Genomic DNA, 16,328 nt, shown 5'->3' on the forward strand with positions numbered 1-16,328 from the left:
TTTTCTTATTAATATCAGAACAGTTTGGCTCCCTCACAAGGCCCGACACGGCTCTTGCTCCTCAATTCCTCCACAGTGATGACTCTGCAGCCAAGCATCCCCAGCCAGCCTGGCGTGTCCTTGCAGCCAACCCTCGTGCCAGGGGCAGGAAGCAGATCTGGGAAGGGCTGATTCACCCAGCCAGAGGGCCCTGCCAGCACCCCTCGCTCAGCATCAGCTCCCACAYGCTGTTTGCTCTTCCCTCGGCAGCCTGTCAGGCACGAGCCAGTGGTTTTTGTGGGAGAGATGGCAGGGATAGAGGGGAAAATCATCTGCTGGGCTTGGTTTGTTCAGCTGCAAACCTGGATCAGCTGTTGCAGTGGGGTGGATGTCTTGGGTAGCAAAGTTCATTTGTGTGGTCACAGCAAGGCTGCCTTGGTCTGTGCTCCCCAAGCACGAATTGGGGCATAAATCTGGAATCACACCCGCCTTGGCTTGGTCATTTCTGGAGCAGTGTCTTTTCCATCAGCAGAAATCACCCCCATCCATCTCCCCCAGCCCTGAGAAGGGCTGTGTTTCCCTGAGTCAGCACRTTGCTCAGCCAGGCACAGCTCGCACGGGCTCACAATCAGGTATCGCTGTGGAGAGCCTTAATAATTAATGGCACTTCTCATCCGATAATGCCCTCAGGAAGGATCAGACCTCACAGGACCCCAGCTGGGATGCACCAGCCCACCTCAGAGCACAGACACACCACGGGGTACAAGGGTCGTGGCAGAGCAAGTGCTGTCGCCTGGGGAGCTCCTGCTGCCCAAGTTATTTATTCATGCCCAGTAATTTTAAATATTCCTCCTGGACAGAGYGATGCCAAGCAGGAGCCGGCTGCAGAACCGGCAGAGGGAGCCCAAAGTACAGCACTGATGGGAAAAGAACCTTGAAAATTTGACAAAGACTACRCAGAGTTGATGTAAAGCTGGGGAGGTCACACAGAGTGCAGTCTCTGGAGCAGGCATCCGATATAATTTTTGATCAATTTGGTTCTGTTCTTTTTTTTGGGGGGGTCCCTCATCCACAGCAGCAAATAAAGCAGATGAAGGAAAATGTTAAAAAAAAATTTAAAAGTATTTTTGTCAAATCAACAATAAGTCATTAAGTAAAACAAGGGGTTTTTATTGCAATGTTGTGGGATGCTGGGCAATCCCAGCAGAAAGAACAGCCCCATCCCAGGGGCAAGGTCTGGGCTGGATTTTCTCTGGGTTCTGTTTCATAAATTGAGAGCAGGGGGAACATTGAGGGGAGAAAAAAAAGAAGAGCAGATTCTCCCTCCTCCTTCACAAAACCCACACACCCAGCTCCAAATCAGTAACACAGCGGATGTGTGCACAGCTTTAGGGACATTATTCCTTCAATACTGGTGGGACATAAGCACACAGAGTTCAGGATAGGAGTGAATGCAGTAATTCAGCCTCAAGGGAATGCAGTAATTCACCCTCAGGGAGCGCAAATCCAGTGCCCACTCATCAGGGCATTCCTTTGCTGCAAACACACAGCCCATGAGGGAATACCAGAGCACAAATTGCACAGAAATACCTGATTTCACGAGCTCTGCCTCTTTGCCGCATTATTTTTAATTATTACCCCTTTCTAAGCTGCTGAATAAATATTACAGAACTGCCTTTCAGCTGGAAGTTTCCAGGAGAATTTGGACTTTGCAGTGAGTGCTTTGGCTGAAGTGGGGCTGTGCAGGCAGTCCCATAAAAGTGCTCCTGTGGATCTCTCCTTCCACTGGAGATGGAAAAGCCATTAGCTCCCCCCTGCCCTCCCACAAGCTGTTCAAGCACAGGTGCCTCGACATTTGCACTCCATCAACATCTGAGTTAGAGACAGTCAAAGAAACAATCCAGGAAAACTGAATACTGCCAATTTACAAAAGTGGGCAATACTAATTAGGTGCTGCCAGTTTTGTCCAGCTCTAATYCTGTTATCTGTGGCAGCAAGCCCCCTTAAGTCAGTGCCAGCACAGTGTATGTTTCCAGGTAAACAGCAGTTAAACAAAAGCTCTTTAAAAGCCCSTGTTTTGTGTTTGTGTAAGTGCAGAGAACAATAGAGCCCCAATTTCTGATACAGGCTGATGAATTCAGGCTCTGCACTCCAGCCTGGGTTAAAGCACTCAGCCTTCACTGCCCTCCTTCAAAGGCGACCTTGCATTTCCATTTCAGCTTTGAGGTGAAGATTTTGGGTACTCSAGGCAGAAAGATGTAGATGAAGGAGATGAGAGCAGAGTGTGCTGAGTGAGAACAGAAAAAACAGAGACAGAGAAGGTAGGTGAATCTAGAACAGAAAAACCACAGACAGAGGTGGGAGGTGAAGTCTAGAACAGAAAAACCACAGACAGAGGTGGGAGGTGAAGTCTGCACCGTTCTGGCCACCAGAGGACATTGTCACCTGTTGAGTTGTCGCAGGTCTGGGAGTGGTTGTTGCACTGGCAGGGCTCACACGTGCTGTGGTTAAACCTGTAGTAGCCCTCACTGCAGCGGTCACACTTCAGGTCCGTGACACCAACTTTGCACTGGCACTGCCCAGAGCTGCAGAGGGAAAAACAAACAGTGAGAGGTGGCTRTGCAGGGAGGCATCCAAAGTAAAACCTGCGGGCAGGGTTTGGGACTCTCTTTCCTCCTTTTCCTCCTCTGCTGGAAGCAGGACATGAACCCCAGGGGCAACCATTTCCAAAAAGTGATCGCAAGTTCAAGAAAAGATGAGTGCCTGCCAAGCTGGTTGCCCTGACAGCAATTTCCAGCTGGGCACCAGAAATCATGGCTCATTCTAGAAAGCCTTGGCCCAGAGCCATCCCCTTGCATCAGCCCCAGCAGATGCTCCCACAGCCCCTCTGCAGCCCCTGCTCTACCGAGCCCCTGCCCCAGATCCTGAAGGACACTGGAAATGGTCACCGTGCCTGAGCAATCCCAAAACACCCACATGGGCCATCCCCTCCCCTCTGCATCAGTTCCCAGCAGCACCTCCCCGATTTTCGGGTGAGCAGACAATTCCCTGCTCACCACCTGCTCTCCTGGCTCCCCTGGGAGCTGGGGCAGCAGCTCAGGTGTCSTGCTTGGCTCCAGCCAGGCCAGGGTCAGCCACCTGCACTGCCTCCACTTCTCCTCCATGATCCCATTTATCCCTCCCACACAGTATCTCCGTGGACACAGCTGATTTCTACCCAGCAAAGCCAGGGAAAGSCAAGAGAGGGTTTTCCCCTCCCTAGCAAAGGTTCCCACTGCAGCTGACCCCAGACAGGAGCTGTTTACTCGGGCACAGTGTGACTGCRGGGAGGGTGGAGACTGCACTGGGAACACAGAGGGCATTGCTGGTGGCTGCCATGAGCAAACAAATACCAGGAGCTATAAAAAGCAAAGGTTACCCTCATTCCTTTGGCTTTCCATGCCACTCTCTCCACACAGAGAGACTTTATACACTGGCAGCATTTAGCTCAACCCTCTGAGGAATCACAGGAATGGATGAAATGCTCCTTCCCAACCAGCCCTGAGCTGGCTCATCCCACCTGCCCAGGGACAGAGAGCACCCAGTGAGCCCTGGGGGGGGGGCCCTGCAGGAACCCCCAGCACTGCTGCTGCAGGAACCAGCACAGCAACCCAAATAAACAGCATTTGGTCCCCTCCAGGTGCTGGATTTATCTGTACCCACGGCAGATGAGGTGACACCACCCACAGACAGCCCTGCACATCTGGATGGCCCTCTTGGTTCTCCCCTGCATCACCACCCYGTTCAAACACCTTTTAAAGTCAGCATTTCAGGGCTTGTTGTGCCTGCACAAACCTCATCCATTGCTCCCCCCTCTCCTCCTGGGAAGAGCAAGGCACAATTTGCTCCTAAAAGCCTCCAGAAAAATCTGCTGATTAAAACTAATAGGTGTTTGATGCASTGTTGATGTGTCGTTTTTAATTAAAATGCAGTAGATTGCAATGTTTCRGGCAAGACATTGCTTCTGTTAGAAATTAGCATAATTCAGTATTTCTGTTGTTTGTTTGTTTGCCAAAGGAAGAAGAACTATCACCAAAATATGGACCTCAGCCCAAGGGGCTACACTATTAAATAGTTGCAGAATCTGAAACCTCGGGCATATCTAACAGCCTGATTACAAGTAGAAGACAGAAATACGATGTTTCCCTGGTCTCCAGGCCATTATCTGGAACTGCAGCGGGCAGATGCAGAATTCAAAGGGATGCTGGTAAGCAGCTCAGTGTGTTTGACTTTTAAAGAGCTTTTCACAAGACCCAACATTAATCCAAACGTTGTCAGAGTGTTTAAAATAAGCGCAAACAAAAAGCAGCTTGTTATTATTTGCTCCTGACTGCTACTGCTATTCCTGTAAGAGGGCAGCGACAGGCAGGGAAAAGCATCTGCTGTGGGGAGGAAAAGCTGATATTTAGCCTGAAAACACATCTTTTGGTCCTTTTTGTAGGACCAGGCATTGGAGCTGCATCATCTTCACCCTCCCTGGCTTCCTCCTGGAGTTCAGGGAGCTCTGTTTCACTCCCTCCTGTCCCTGATCCAGCTTTTTTCTCAAAACCAGCCTCCTCTTCCTCCCTGCTTCCACCCAGACTCATATTTCAGTTCTTTCAAGGTTTATTTCCCCAATGGCCCAGCTTGAGCTCAATGCAGCATTTTGGGGCATTTGATTTTTACTCGTTAGCTTAGAAAAAAAAAAAAAAAAAAACTACAAAAAAAAAAAAAAAAAAAAAAAAAAAGGAAAAAGACTGTTTTGGAAAGTTTGGTTTGAATGGCTCTTGAGCAGACCTTTTCTCAACATGTTACACATGGCATAGAGCCAAGTCCTGCATGTGCAAGAATTAAATCACTCAGCAAATATAAAGCTTTGCCTGTGGTCATTGCTTCCACAGAATAAAGCCCCCTTACAACACTCCTTTTTATAGCTCCAGCCCAGCAAAGTCTGTCAGACACTTTTTAAAGCAAAGGTCAATGATATAAATGCATTGAAACCACCAAAAAAAAAAAAAAATCCTGTTAACAGACCAATTGTGCCCATAAAAATCCAGAAATTTGAAAGAAAAGACCCATAGTTTAATACTTGCACAGTGAGAACTGAACTGGATTTTGAGTATCAGCCAGGAATTTTTTTTTTGGGGGGAAGTGAGGGGAACAAGGGGGAAGGGAAGAGGGAAACGTTTTGATGCAGTAACATCAATTGCTCAACTCCATCTCAGATGATGATTAACCCCTCAGAAGCCAGCCGATGTTTAGCTCTCACAAAGAATTAYAGAAATATGTGTTGGGATAAAACCAGCCTTCCAGTAATCAAACTCTCCTGACAGCATTGGTTTCTACCAGATTTTTATGAATATATCCACTCTGGAGAGCGTGTAGGCAGTGTGTGCATCACCAGCACATCATCCATCAGCTTTACAGATGTTTCCTGCTGATTGAAACCATCAGCAGAAGGAGCAGGCAGTGACTGAACAGGCAGTGATTGCCGGGCAGGGCACAGCCACATCCAAGGTTTGGATCCAGCATGGAATGAGCTCTGGGGGTGAGGGCCACATGCCAGGTTTGGGATCCCCCAAGGCAGGAGCTCGTTCACCTCATCACCCTCATCCCTCAGGATCCCTGCTCTGCCTCGGGAGCAGCTCGATGCCTGCAGGGAGAGCCTGGGGCWGGACCAGGACATGGCCACCCCAGGCAATGGCATTTCCACAGATATGGGGCAGGGTGGTGTCAATAAAAGCAAAATATTGGGCCAGGGGACAGCCTACACCCCATAATATGYCTGCAGAAGCCAGTCTGGGTTCATTTCCAGCCCCCACAGCTCCCTTCCTCTCCTCCCAAAGGGAAAGAGCCACAGGATCCCATCACTTGCCAAGTGATTCGTGCCACTGATGGCACCCAAATGTTCCCTGAGGTGGGTTGGACACAGAACTGCAGCTTTACAGCCAAAGGGACACCCCAGGGACMCCCCAGCCCTCTGGATACTGGGAAGGAGCAGGACTGCAGAAGGTTTTGACCCCACTTGGAATTGTCCCAGGAGCAGAGCACCAAGAACAGGGATCACCCCCTGGAGGCACAGAGCTCCTGTAGGATCTCCTGCCAGCTCTGGGGGCAGAGCGAGGACACAGTGAGGGGCTGGGCTCAGACTCAGGCAATGGCCTCACCTTCACTGCCCAGCACAGCCTGCACAGGAATTCAGGGCTCATCACAAGGGAAAATGCATTAAAGAACCTGTGATGTGAGACAGAGCACAATGTGCAGCCACATCTGCACGGGGCTCCACTCCTCCTCCACAGACACAGCCTGATTTTAACAGGGACACCACAGGCACAAGATGGATGGGAGGATGAAGGACCATGGCCTTAGGGGCTGTTGGGAGACAAGCTGTGAACAGTTAATGGTGTAACAGAAAACCCTCAGCAAGCTCCAATCATTTATTTTCTTCCTTTTCTTTTATTTTCCCCCCAAGGAGGAGGGAAGGGAGAAATTAATTTTGAGTATTTTCCCAGACATCAGCAAACCCTCAATGCCCCAGTCAGGACTGCTTGGCCATGTCAGACCCAGCCAAAACAGCACAGCACCAAGCTCTGATGGCTTTATTTTTAAAACATTTGAGACTGGTAAGATTTTGGGACAAAGTCAGAGGAGAAGGAACTTTCCATGGGTCTCAAACCAGGGCATGCCCTGAGCRTGAGCAGCTCAGAACCCATCCCAGATTTGAGGAAGGGTTTTGTCAMATCCATTTCTCACCTTCACCTGGAAGCCCAGAGCACACACCCACAGCCTGCACAGCTCAGCATCGCCAGGGATGCCCTGGAAAAAGGGAAAGTGAGGGCTCCACCAGGACATCTCCAGCTTCACCTGTGCCCCCTGGAAACCCCCAGGGACAGCAATGCCCCCCACTGATCCCAGCAGGGCCCGAGGAGTCCCTGGAGCAGACACAATTAGCACCAGCTCTGTGTGAATGAGGGAAATCGCATTGAGCTACGAGCAGCTGTAAAACAASCCCCATGAAAAGGCTTTGTCACACTTTGATGGGATAAGACAAAAGGATTCTGCACAAGCTTAGGAGGATTCAGAAGAAATGTCTCTAAAAATGGTGCGTTCCTCCAGCGAGCCAGGCTCCTTTAGGTTTGATTTTCTGTGAAGTCTGACAGCAGCCAGGGGATAAATCTCTCTTACACCTTTCTGGGCAACGTGGGAAAGTTAACATTTGAAAGCYAAATGCTCCAAGACACTTTGCTGGAAAACCAACGCTGTTAATGCTCAGAATCACAGAATCATTTAGGTGGAAAAGGCCTTCAAGATCATCGAGTCCAACCTCTGATCATCACTGGAGCACTGAGTTTGGGGAACACCTCCAGGGATGGGGACTCCAGCACCTCCCTGGGCAGYCCCTTCTAATGCCTCACAACCCTTCCCATGAAAAAAATCTTCCTGATGTCCAACCTGCCCTCCCCTGGCTCAGTTTGAGCCATGTCCTCCCATCCTGGCAATACAAAGAACCCTCCCAGCCCACGTGCTGCCTTTCCTTCAGGTCAGTTATTGGGATATCAGCCTGTGGGGAAGGGGGGAACAGGAACAAGCCCCATGTTGGGTTTCTCCTCCCATTCCCTGGGCTCACCCAGAGCTGCTGGAGGCCGAGGTGGCTCCGGGGAGGGTCAGTGGGGCCAGGGCCGAGCCCTGTGCTGGCCGCCCGCTCTGAGCCCCTTTGTGGAGGGCACAAGAAACAGGGCTTTATGGGGCCAACACTGGCCCTTTGTGTGCCACATTCCTCGCTCGGGGCCGGGGGATGGCAGCTGTTTGTGGGGCAGCCCTCGAGGAGCGGGGACACTTCACAGCTCTGAAAGGCCACTCTGTAAATGTCAAAGGGCCACCTTGTCTGGGCACCGCCGCCTCCACAGCCCCGGCTCYRCAGCCAGGGAAAACAGGGAAYCTCCAGCCTGGGCTGTGGAGAGCTGGGAATCTCCAGGCAGGAGAAAAAGGCAGGAATCTCCAGCCTGGGCTGTGGAAAACTGGAAATCTCCAGGCAGGGCTGTAGAGAGCCAGGAATCTCCAGACAGGGCTGTGGAAAGCTGGGAATCTCCAGGCAGGCCTGTGGAAAATCGGGAATCTTCAGCCAGGGCTGTGGAGAGCTGGGAATGTCCAGCCTGGGCTGTCTCCTCCAGGTGCCCTTGATGGCAGAGAAGAAAAAAAGGAAAGAGGACAATGATCCTGGAGAGGGAGGTTGGATGGGATCTTCCACAGTTCCATGAGCAAATGCCTCACTCACAGCAAAATCTCAGCTGTGGGTGCTGGTTTCCCAGAATAACTCCTAAGGATCGTGGCAGTGCAGGGATGAGACAGAGGAGGACACATCAGTGGGGATGGCAGGGAGATGGGGCTGCACACAGCAGTTTTGCCCAAAGTGGGGTTTTTTTTCACCATAGTGGTCCCTCCATCCCCCAATCTCTGATGGTGCCTCTGCTCAGGGTACAAGCAGTGCCTGAATCAGGCTGGGCACTCCCCCAACCAGAATTTAGCCACAAAAGCTTCAACAATTGAGCCAATATTTCTTTCTGAGGGCAGTCAGTGTTTGCCAGAGCGGCAAARTCTGCAACAGACAACGCACGGACAGCAAAGCCTGCTGGAAAATCCACAAAATAACAGCATTTCTGAGAAGCCACTATTACCATAGGGGAGATGATAACAATCCACCTTTCCCTGCTGCTGTGTCCAGTCACTCATTCATTTCCCATTCCTGTCTGCAAGTGAATAAAAATGGGTTCAGGTACCATATTTACCTTGCTGTGGGGGGAGAGAGGAGGAGAGCTAATCAGATGKAAAGGATGCGAGAGGCTGGAGCAGGGGAGAGATTTAGATAATTAAAGCATGCAGAAAAATAGGCTTTAACAGGGTATTCTTCTGCTTTTCTGACGTCCACATGTAATAATTTCCGCTACAAAACAAGATCTGTTCTCTGCAGAGTGATGCTGACAAGGCATTACTGGGAGATAATGAGCCACCGGTTGTGCTCAGCCRATCTATAAAAGGGAGAGCAGCCTTTTTAAAGGGAAAAAAGGGGTTTGTCTGGATTTTGGGGGGGTTTGAAGCACAAGACCTTGAGGATTTCATCTCCCAAGGTCACATCTCCAAAGGGGAGAAGCACCTGATGTGGTTTTACTGGACTGCTAAAATAAAGCAGAATGGAAGGACAGATCCCACGCAAAGGAGAGATTTCAGAAGTGTGATGACACTCTGCAGACAGAAAATGAAGATTTTATCTATGCAAAATGAGAACTCCATCACTTCCCCCAAATAATCCCCCGAGGCTGGGATGGGCAGCAGCCCTGCCGGCTSGTGAAGCTCCACAAAAGCCTTGAATTTCAATGGATCTGTTTCTTGACCACCAAAAAAACCCCACCAAATGCAGCCACGTGACTGTGCCACACCAGGCTGCTTCCCAAGATCTCTTTGCATCTTCCCACATCCCACCAGCTCCACAATCCCAGTGTGGCTCTCCCTGCCCAGCTTCCTGAGCTCACTCAGAACCTCCTCATTCCAAGGCCTCAACAGAGCACTTTGTCCCGTGCTGCTGACCTTACCCTCAGCAGCCAAAACCCCACAAAACGGGGTCACAGGATCAGCCTGTGCACACAGAATCCCACCACAAAGGCAGCACACAGGGATGGCCACTGCAGCATCCCTGCTCCAGGGGACAGCCATCTCCAGATGCTCCCAGGGACACTCTGCCTTCGTTCCTTTGAATATGAACACAAAGCCTGAGGTTCCCTTGAGGGAGCAAAGCATCTCTGAATTAACACTTGGCCATTTGTATGTGCGCGTTATCATTTTTTCCCCTTTTTTTAAAATGGAAATGAGGAGCTGTCTCTCACATGGCTTATGCCAAGCCTGCAGCACAAGCCATGCAGGAACCAGGAGCACAGGGCTGTGTCTGCAGCCAGCAGGAAGGAGAGGATGCTGGATCAGCAAAGGAGCAGAGCACTGCACCCTTGGACAGGAGCTTTCAACCCACAGCAACCAAAGGAGAGCAAACATCATGTCCAAGCCATGTCCTGGAGCTTCTGCTTTCCATTGCCCTTCTACTTGTGGGGAAACTGAGGCAYAGGCAGGGAGAGCAACTCAAATTGATCCACAGTCCCCAGTTTAACAAGCATCTGTTCGCACTAGGGACAATGGCAGCACATATATGTGTTGAGTTTAGAGCCTTTTAAGGGAATTGGAAAAACCTAACCCAGTTGAGATGGTTAACCCTGGTTTAGGTAAAATGTGGTAAAGCTGTGWCAGGGCAGGCTCAGGCTGGARATCAGGGAAAGGTTCCTACCCCMGAGGGTGTTGAGCACTGGGTTCYCAGGGAATGGTCCCRGCCCCGAGGCTGCCAGAGCTCCAGGAGCGTTTGGACAGCGCTGCCAGGGATGCTCAGGGTGGGATTTTGGGGGGTCTGTGCAGGGACAGGGGCTGCACTGGRTGATCCTTGGGGTCCCTTCCAGCTCAGGATAYTMTGTGATTCTGTGATCCTTAAAYRCCTCASAGCAGCCACAGCTCTCCTCTCRCTCACTGGCACAGGYACTGCTGCATTGCTTTCCTTCCCTAGAACCAGGACGAGTTAAAAACAAAAAACCTCCCAGACAAACAGGATTGARGGCTGGACCCCTGTGCCAGGCAGCAAGGCCTCGTGGCAGCATCTCTGCTTCCAGCTCCACTCCCCCATCCCCATCCCCATCCCAAACCCACAGGAGCACCCACGCAGGGACAGCAGCTCGTGGGCTAAACACGCTGCCCCCACGGCTGCAGGAAAGGAAAAGCCACAGAGARCCAAGTGCTGGGCTGGGAAAAGTTGGGATAAACTCCTCAAAGGAGGTAAATCAGGGTCAGCCCTCATCCTGCAGATGAGCTGGGTCACGCTGGGCTGCCCTGGGTCTGCAGTCCCACGTGGGGATGGGCAGCGCTGCCAGCAAGGTAAAAATAAACAAACCCAAAYCTGCAGAGTCATCTGCTGTCTCCTGCTCCCCAGGAGGGGGATGCTGCCTCATCCAGGCTGGCCTCRTCCTGCCTGCAGTCCTGCTCCTCCAAATCCCTCAGCTAGAGGACAGGTTTACACAGAGAATTATCTCAGTGTGGATTTAAGGAGCTGCATCTGGACAGCTCCTCATGCCAGGGGATGACGGCTGCAGAACCAAAGGCTTCCTCAAACCAAAGCTGTTCCCCTCACCCTGCTCATCCCAGGGCTGCCAGGCTCACCCTGCCAGGACTCAYCTGGGGACACGGGTGGCACTTGGGGCAAAGCTACACAAGGTGCAGAGGGCCAGACACACAGCAAGGAGCCCCAGAGCTCCCACTGCTGCCCTGGCTGGTGGGACTGGAGACCACTGGAGACCCCAGCCCACCCCTGCTGCCTCTGCCTTGGCTCCCTGCCCGGCCTGAGGGAGAAAGAGATGAGAGCTCAGGCACAGGACTCTGCTCACATGAAGGGAAAAGGAAAAATAGAGGTGGAAGGCTGGGAGATATGGGCTGGCCAGCCTGGGCATGGTGATCTCCAGCAGTACCAATCATCTTCCCCTCACCAGGCTGGGAGGTTCTGTCTCCTCGGAGGACACACAGCCAGCACAGCCCRCAGCCCGAGGGGCCCAAAGGATGGACAGGGATCAGCTGGTGGGGTCAGCTCTCAGCCAGGGCTACATCACCATGGGCTGAGGCCACCACCAGGCCCCCTCCCCATCTGTCACTGTCCCCAGAGCTCTCCAGCAGGAGCACAGCCCTTCCAGCCCAGCCCRTGCACCCACATGAGTCACCGTCCTCATTCTCCACCACTCTGACCTTGACCATGGCCCTTGAAACTTCAGCTTCTCTCTCCACCCTTCCTCTAYGGACTATGAACACTTCCAGGCCACAGCTATCTTTAGCCAGCATCTGCACAGCATCCAGCYCAGAGAAATGTGGTTTTTTCTGAGGTTTCTAGGCGTTAACCACAGCAGCAGGGACAATTCACTCCCCCTCTCCAAGATGTGTCAGCCCAGGACTCCATCCAGCCCCACAGCAAGCTCCAGCTTGAGCCACACACAGCTTTTCATCTGACAAAAAAAATCACCCAAACCAGAGCACAGAAATCCTCTGCCATCCCACAGGGGGATCTGTGTGGATCTTCCCAGATAATCAAATTTAAACCACCACCAAAACAGACCTTTGATTAGCAGCCATGGAGCCCATTCATAGCGACAGCATGTCAGGTCAATGTTCACTCCCAAAATCAACTCTGTGCCTCGGGAAAGGGATTTTTTTTATTTTTATTTGATGGTCTGCATTTGAGGTCTAGTTAACAAACAGGGGACTTGGGTTGCCATCTGGCCAGCCCGAGAGCGTGCTGAGAAATAATACTAATAATCATCATATGGTGGTGCTTTAAAAGGCACTTTTACAAAAGCCTGGGTGAGCCGACTGAAAYCTAAGAGGCATCTTTGTGTGCCCCGAGGGCTCGGCCTCTGGGCACTCTGCCCCTCCAATCAGCCACTCTTGAAAAGGGTCAGAGTCCAAAATCTCTGCTGCTGTTCCACCCCGAGCCTCATCCCGTGGCTTTGCTCTGCAGCCTCACGCAGGAATTCACTTGTGCAAGTCGAGCTGGGCCGGTGCTTTATTAAATAAATAAATAGCACAGCTTACAGGATTTTCCATGTCAACAAAACAGTAGCTGGTTGCTGGTATTGGGCAATGCCTGCGTGCCTCATCCCCGAGCAGGGATTGCCCCAGGGACAGGCACTGCTCCTCAGGGATYTGACAGCAGCCACCCAGGGCTTCCAGCATCGAGCCAAAAATCCCATTCCTGGAGTTGCACACGCATTTCCCTGCAATGCACAGGAGGCTTTCCCACCCATCGGGGCAGATCCYACTGGTGCCTGCCCCCAGCCCTGCCAGCTGCAGACAGCAGGAGCTGTGTCCAGCCCTGGTGCCACTTTAACACAACAGGAATGAGGGAATCATCTGCCCTGCCGGGGTTTGTGTCCCAGCCCATTTCCCATACACATCTCCAYGCACCAGGCTGCCCATCTCGCAGCCATTCCGATGCCCCCAGCCCTACAACACAGACAACTGACCTAATTTTCCTCTTTTGAAACACCCAGAGGTCATCTCCGTCTGCAGCGAGCCCCTCTGAGCCGGGAAGAGAAACAGAGCAACCTCTGTTAGCAGCAWCCCCCCTCCCCAAATCTCCCTCCACATCTTGCCCTGTGCTGTCTCTTCCAAATGGATGGGAATGAGCATCCCCCACATCCCTCAGGGCTGTGAGACAGTCTGAGGAGAGCCAGGGAGGTCCCTGCTGTTTCTGGCTCTGCTCACGCTGGGGTGTGGCGCGATGCCTCCAACCCCACCTCATTCTCCTTCACGACTCAGAGCATCTCACCTGAAGCTCCCAAGGGCGTTGCTTGGCTCACCCATGCAGTGAAACATGGGAGACAGCACACATATCCATTCTTCACCCACTGCCCAGTGACTCAGAGCTGGGACAAGAATGTTCCCTCCCAGTTAACCCAGCTGCTCCAGCAGCACTTTCCCTCCTCTCCCAGCTCCCAAAGGTGATATCTGCCCCATCTGCCTTTCTGCCCAAATTGCTTTTTCTGCAGAAATGACCAAAATCACACTTTCACTTCTGTGGCAAACCCTGATGCTTCCAAGAACATCTTTCCATACCTAAAACAGCCACTAAAAAAAAAAAAAGGTGTAAAACTCCATACTTTCCACTCCCAAGAATCACCTCTTTTGGTAAGAAGGTCACTCAACTGGAGCATTACTTTTGAGYTCTGAACTGTCAGAGCTTATGCAAGCAAAAAAATGCAGCACTGAAACAAAAAGGAAGGACATCAACAGAGGGTTTGGGCGTTTGGGAAAAGATAATGTATAAAATAATTACAGGCAGCATGTCCCTGCAGAGAATTCTGACTCTGACTCAGCCCCTGCCCTGGCACGGAACTGCAGGTACTCAGCACTCGCTGAGCCCAGACCAAACCCTGGAAGACAGCGAGGCAGCAGGAGCCTGGGARGGCTGGAAGCTGCTGCAGGGTGGCTCTTGAGGTCTCCTCCAAGGACAGACCATGAAACTTTGCTGTCCCCACGAGCACAATGGGTCAGGCTGATGTTCTGTCTGATCCTGCAGGAACAGAGATCCCCTCACCTCAGCCACACATCTCTGAAAGCTGACAGATCACCGCCTGGAAAATAATTGCGTGCCAGCTTTTACAAGGCTACATGTGAGGCTGGGTGAGGTGAAACGAAGAGGAACACATTCATTATACAAGAGCTCCAAGCATAAGCTCTGGTGCCTGTAAACACCAGGCAAGGCAGGAGCCGGCTCCGCTGCTGGGCCGCTGCTTCCACCCCGATGCTCGGCAAGGGCACAGCACAAAGCTCTGCCCGCCCCTGGCATCTAACCTCTCCCTTTGGAAAATAAACCTCTCCAAAGCCCCYGTGCTCCACCCCAGCCCCCACTCTCCTCCCAGCTGAGGCGTGAAGCAGCCCTGCCCAACAGGGACTAACAGATGCACAAGGCATTAGGAGAGGTTCTGCTTCCGTGCGACTCAGAAACGCAAGTCAACTCCCTTGGGGRCCGCCAGGGCTTTTGCCACGGCCACGGATATTTTATAATCCAGCTCTTGAAGGAGGAAGAATAATCTTCATGAATTTTTATACCACCAGCTTCCTTCCTGCTTATTTTTTTCTTCTAAACACCAGCACCAGATGACAAGACCCACCCTTGCCCGGAACCCACAACACAGCAAACCCCGCCGGCGCGCGCAGAGCCCGGGACGGCCGGGGTTACTCACTGGTCACACTGGTCACTGGTGGCTCCAGAGGGGCTGCAGGCACAGGGCTGGCAGCGCTGGCTGCCCTGCTCGGGGTAGAAGCCGTGGGCACAGCCGTGGCAGCGCGGCCCCGCGTACCCGGGCAGGCAGCGGCACTGCCCCGTCGTGCGGTTGCATTCGGCGSTGCCCACCGAGCTGCAGTTGCACAGGTCTCCTGCAAGGCAAAGAGAARCAGAATCTTAGAACCACATTATTTGGGGGTGCAAGGGGTCTTGTTCCTACTGCCTTGTCATGGGCAGGGACTAGACCAGGTCACTCCAGCCCAGCCTTGGACACTTCCAGCTTGTCTGCCACAATGCCAGAGCCTCACCATTCCCTTTCTGTACCCCCACGTCATTGTAAGGATGATTTTTGCTTTAAAATGTTGAGATGATGGAAAAAAAATACATTGGGGTTTGAAACACCACGGGTTCGTGCTTGAAATCTCTCTCCAATGAAGAACTACAAAATAATGAATATAACCACCTAAAATACATACACATGTAGCTGTATACAACGTCTCTGGATGCACACACAAATATCCACCCTCATAATTGTCTGACTATGGGAGCTGACAGGCACTAGCTCTGTAATATCAGGATAAATTCAGCCACAGGTGGCAAAATCATTAATTACAAAATCCTCCATTCCACATCACTGGAACATCCCTGATTTATCACAGAACACACACAGAGACAACAAACTGGCAGCAGCATCTCCCACTCCTGACAAAGGATACAGAATCCCCTGAAAATCTCTCCTCAGGGAATACAAGCACATGAGAATGGGTTTAAAAGCTATGGTAGAGCTGGAGGCAGGGCAGAGACCTCCACCACCTAAACCAAGTCACCTTCAGCCCTGTGGTCAGCAGGGATGGCTTTGGGGACACTCTGTGTTTACAGGGGTGCTGGAGAGCACACACTGAGGAGCTGCTTTTTTAAGAGAGAAGCAAATCTTTTGATCAAGTGATGAATTCCCAGACCCCTGCATGTTATTTCTCATAATACTTTAAAGCCCCGAACGCGCTGAAGAGAACAACTTCTCCCCGGCAATTTGTTTCTGCCAAGAGTTTTATCTCCGTTCTTTCGTTGCAAAATATTTAGTGCCTTAATAATTTAAAGTATTTTTCTGCCAAGACTGAATTATAAACAAGGATTATGTGCAGAAATAGTGCATAAAGCATCGGGGGCTTTACACAACTGCTGGTGTTTGTTATTGTCTGAGAAGAGCCAGCACCCAGGGCTGGCTTCATGAAAGCAGAGAGGCCAGGTCCCCATCCCAAGAAAACTTGATTCAAAGCTCTTTCCTTGTCATCCATGTTCTTCTAACACACAAAGAAATGGAAGTTATTTAGCTTTAYCACTCCATCACAGGATCCCCACAGAAGCCATGTTGTCCCTATACACCTGTGAAATTGCACCTAAATTTTCTTCAATCCAATCTATCAAATAGGACAAACGCCTCAAGATCTGCAATTACCCACTTCAGCAGCCACTTCAC

At 51.5% G+C, this 16,328-nt stretch overlaps 1 protein-coding gene across 1 annotated transcript in view; it reads right to left on the reverse strand.

Annotated features, from left to right (window-relative positions):
- MEGF9 (multiple EGF like domains 9) overlaps positions 1–16,328 on the reverse strand; it is a 48,377-nt gene that overhangs the window by 10,285 nt on the left and 21,764 nt on the right. Inside the window, exons 3-4 of the mRNA XM_057374610.1 lie at positions 14,811–15,003; positions 2,425–2,564 (exon numbers count right to left, since the gene is read on the reverse strand). Of these exons, the coding sequence (XP_057230593.1) occupies positions 2,425–2,564; positions 14,811–15,003 (333 nt within the window). The remainder of the gene's footprint in view (positions 1–2,424; positions 2,565–14,810; positions 15,004–16,328) is intronic.

The sequence above is a fragment of the Malurus melanocephalus genome, unplaced genomic scaffold (assembly GCF_030028575.1).
Source record: "Malurus melanocephalus ecotype Western Australia unplaced genomic scaffold, MMel_1.1 scaffold_230, whole genome shotgun sequence".
NCBI classification, from domain to species: Eukaryota; Metazoa; Chordata; class Aves; order Passeriformes; family Maluridae; genus Malurus; species Malurus melanocephalus.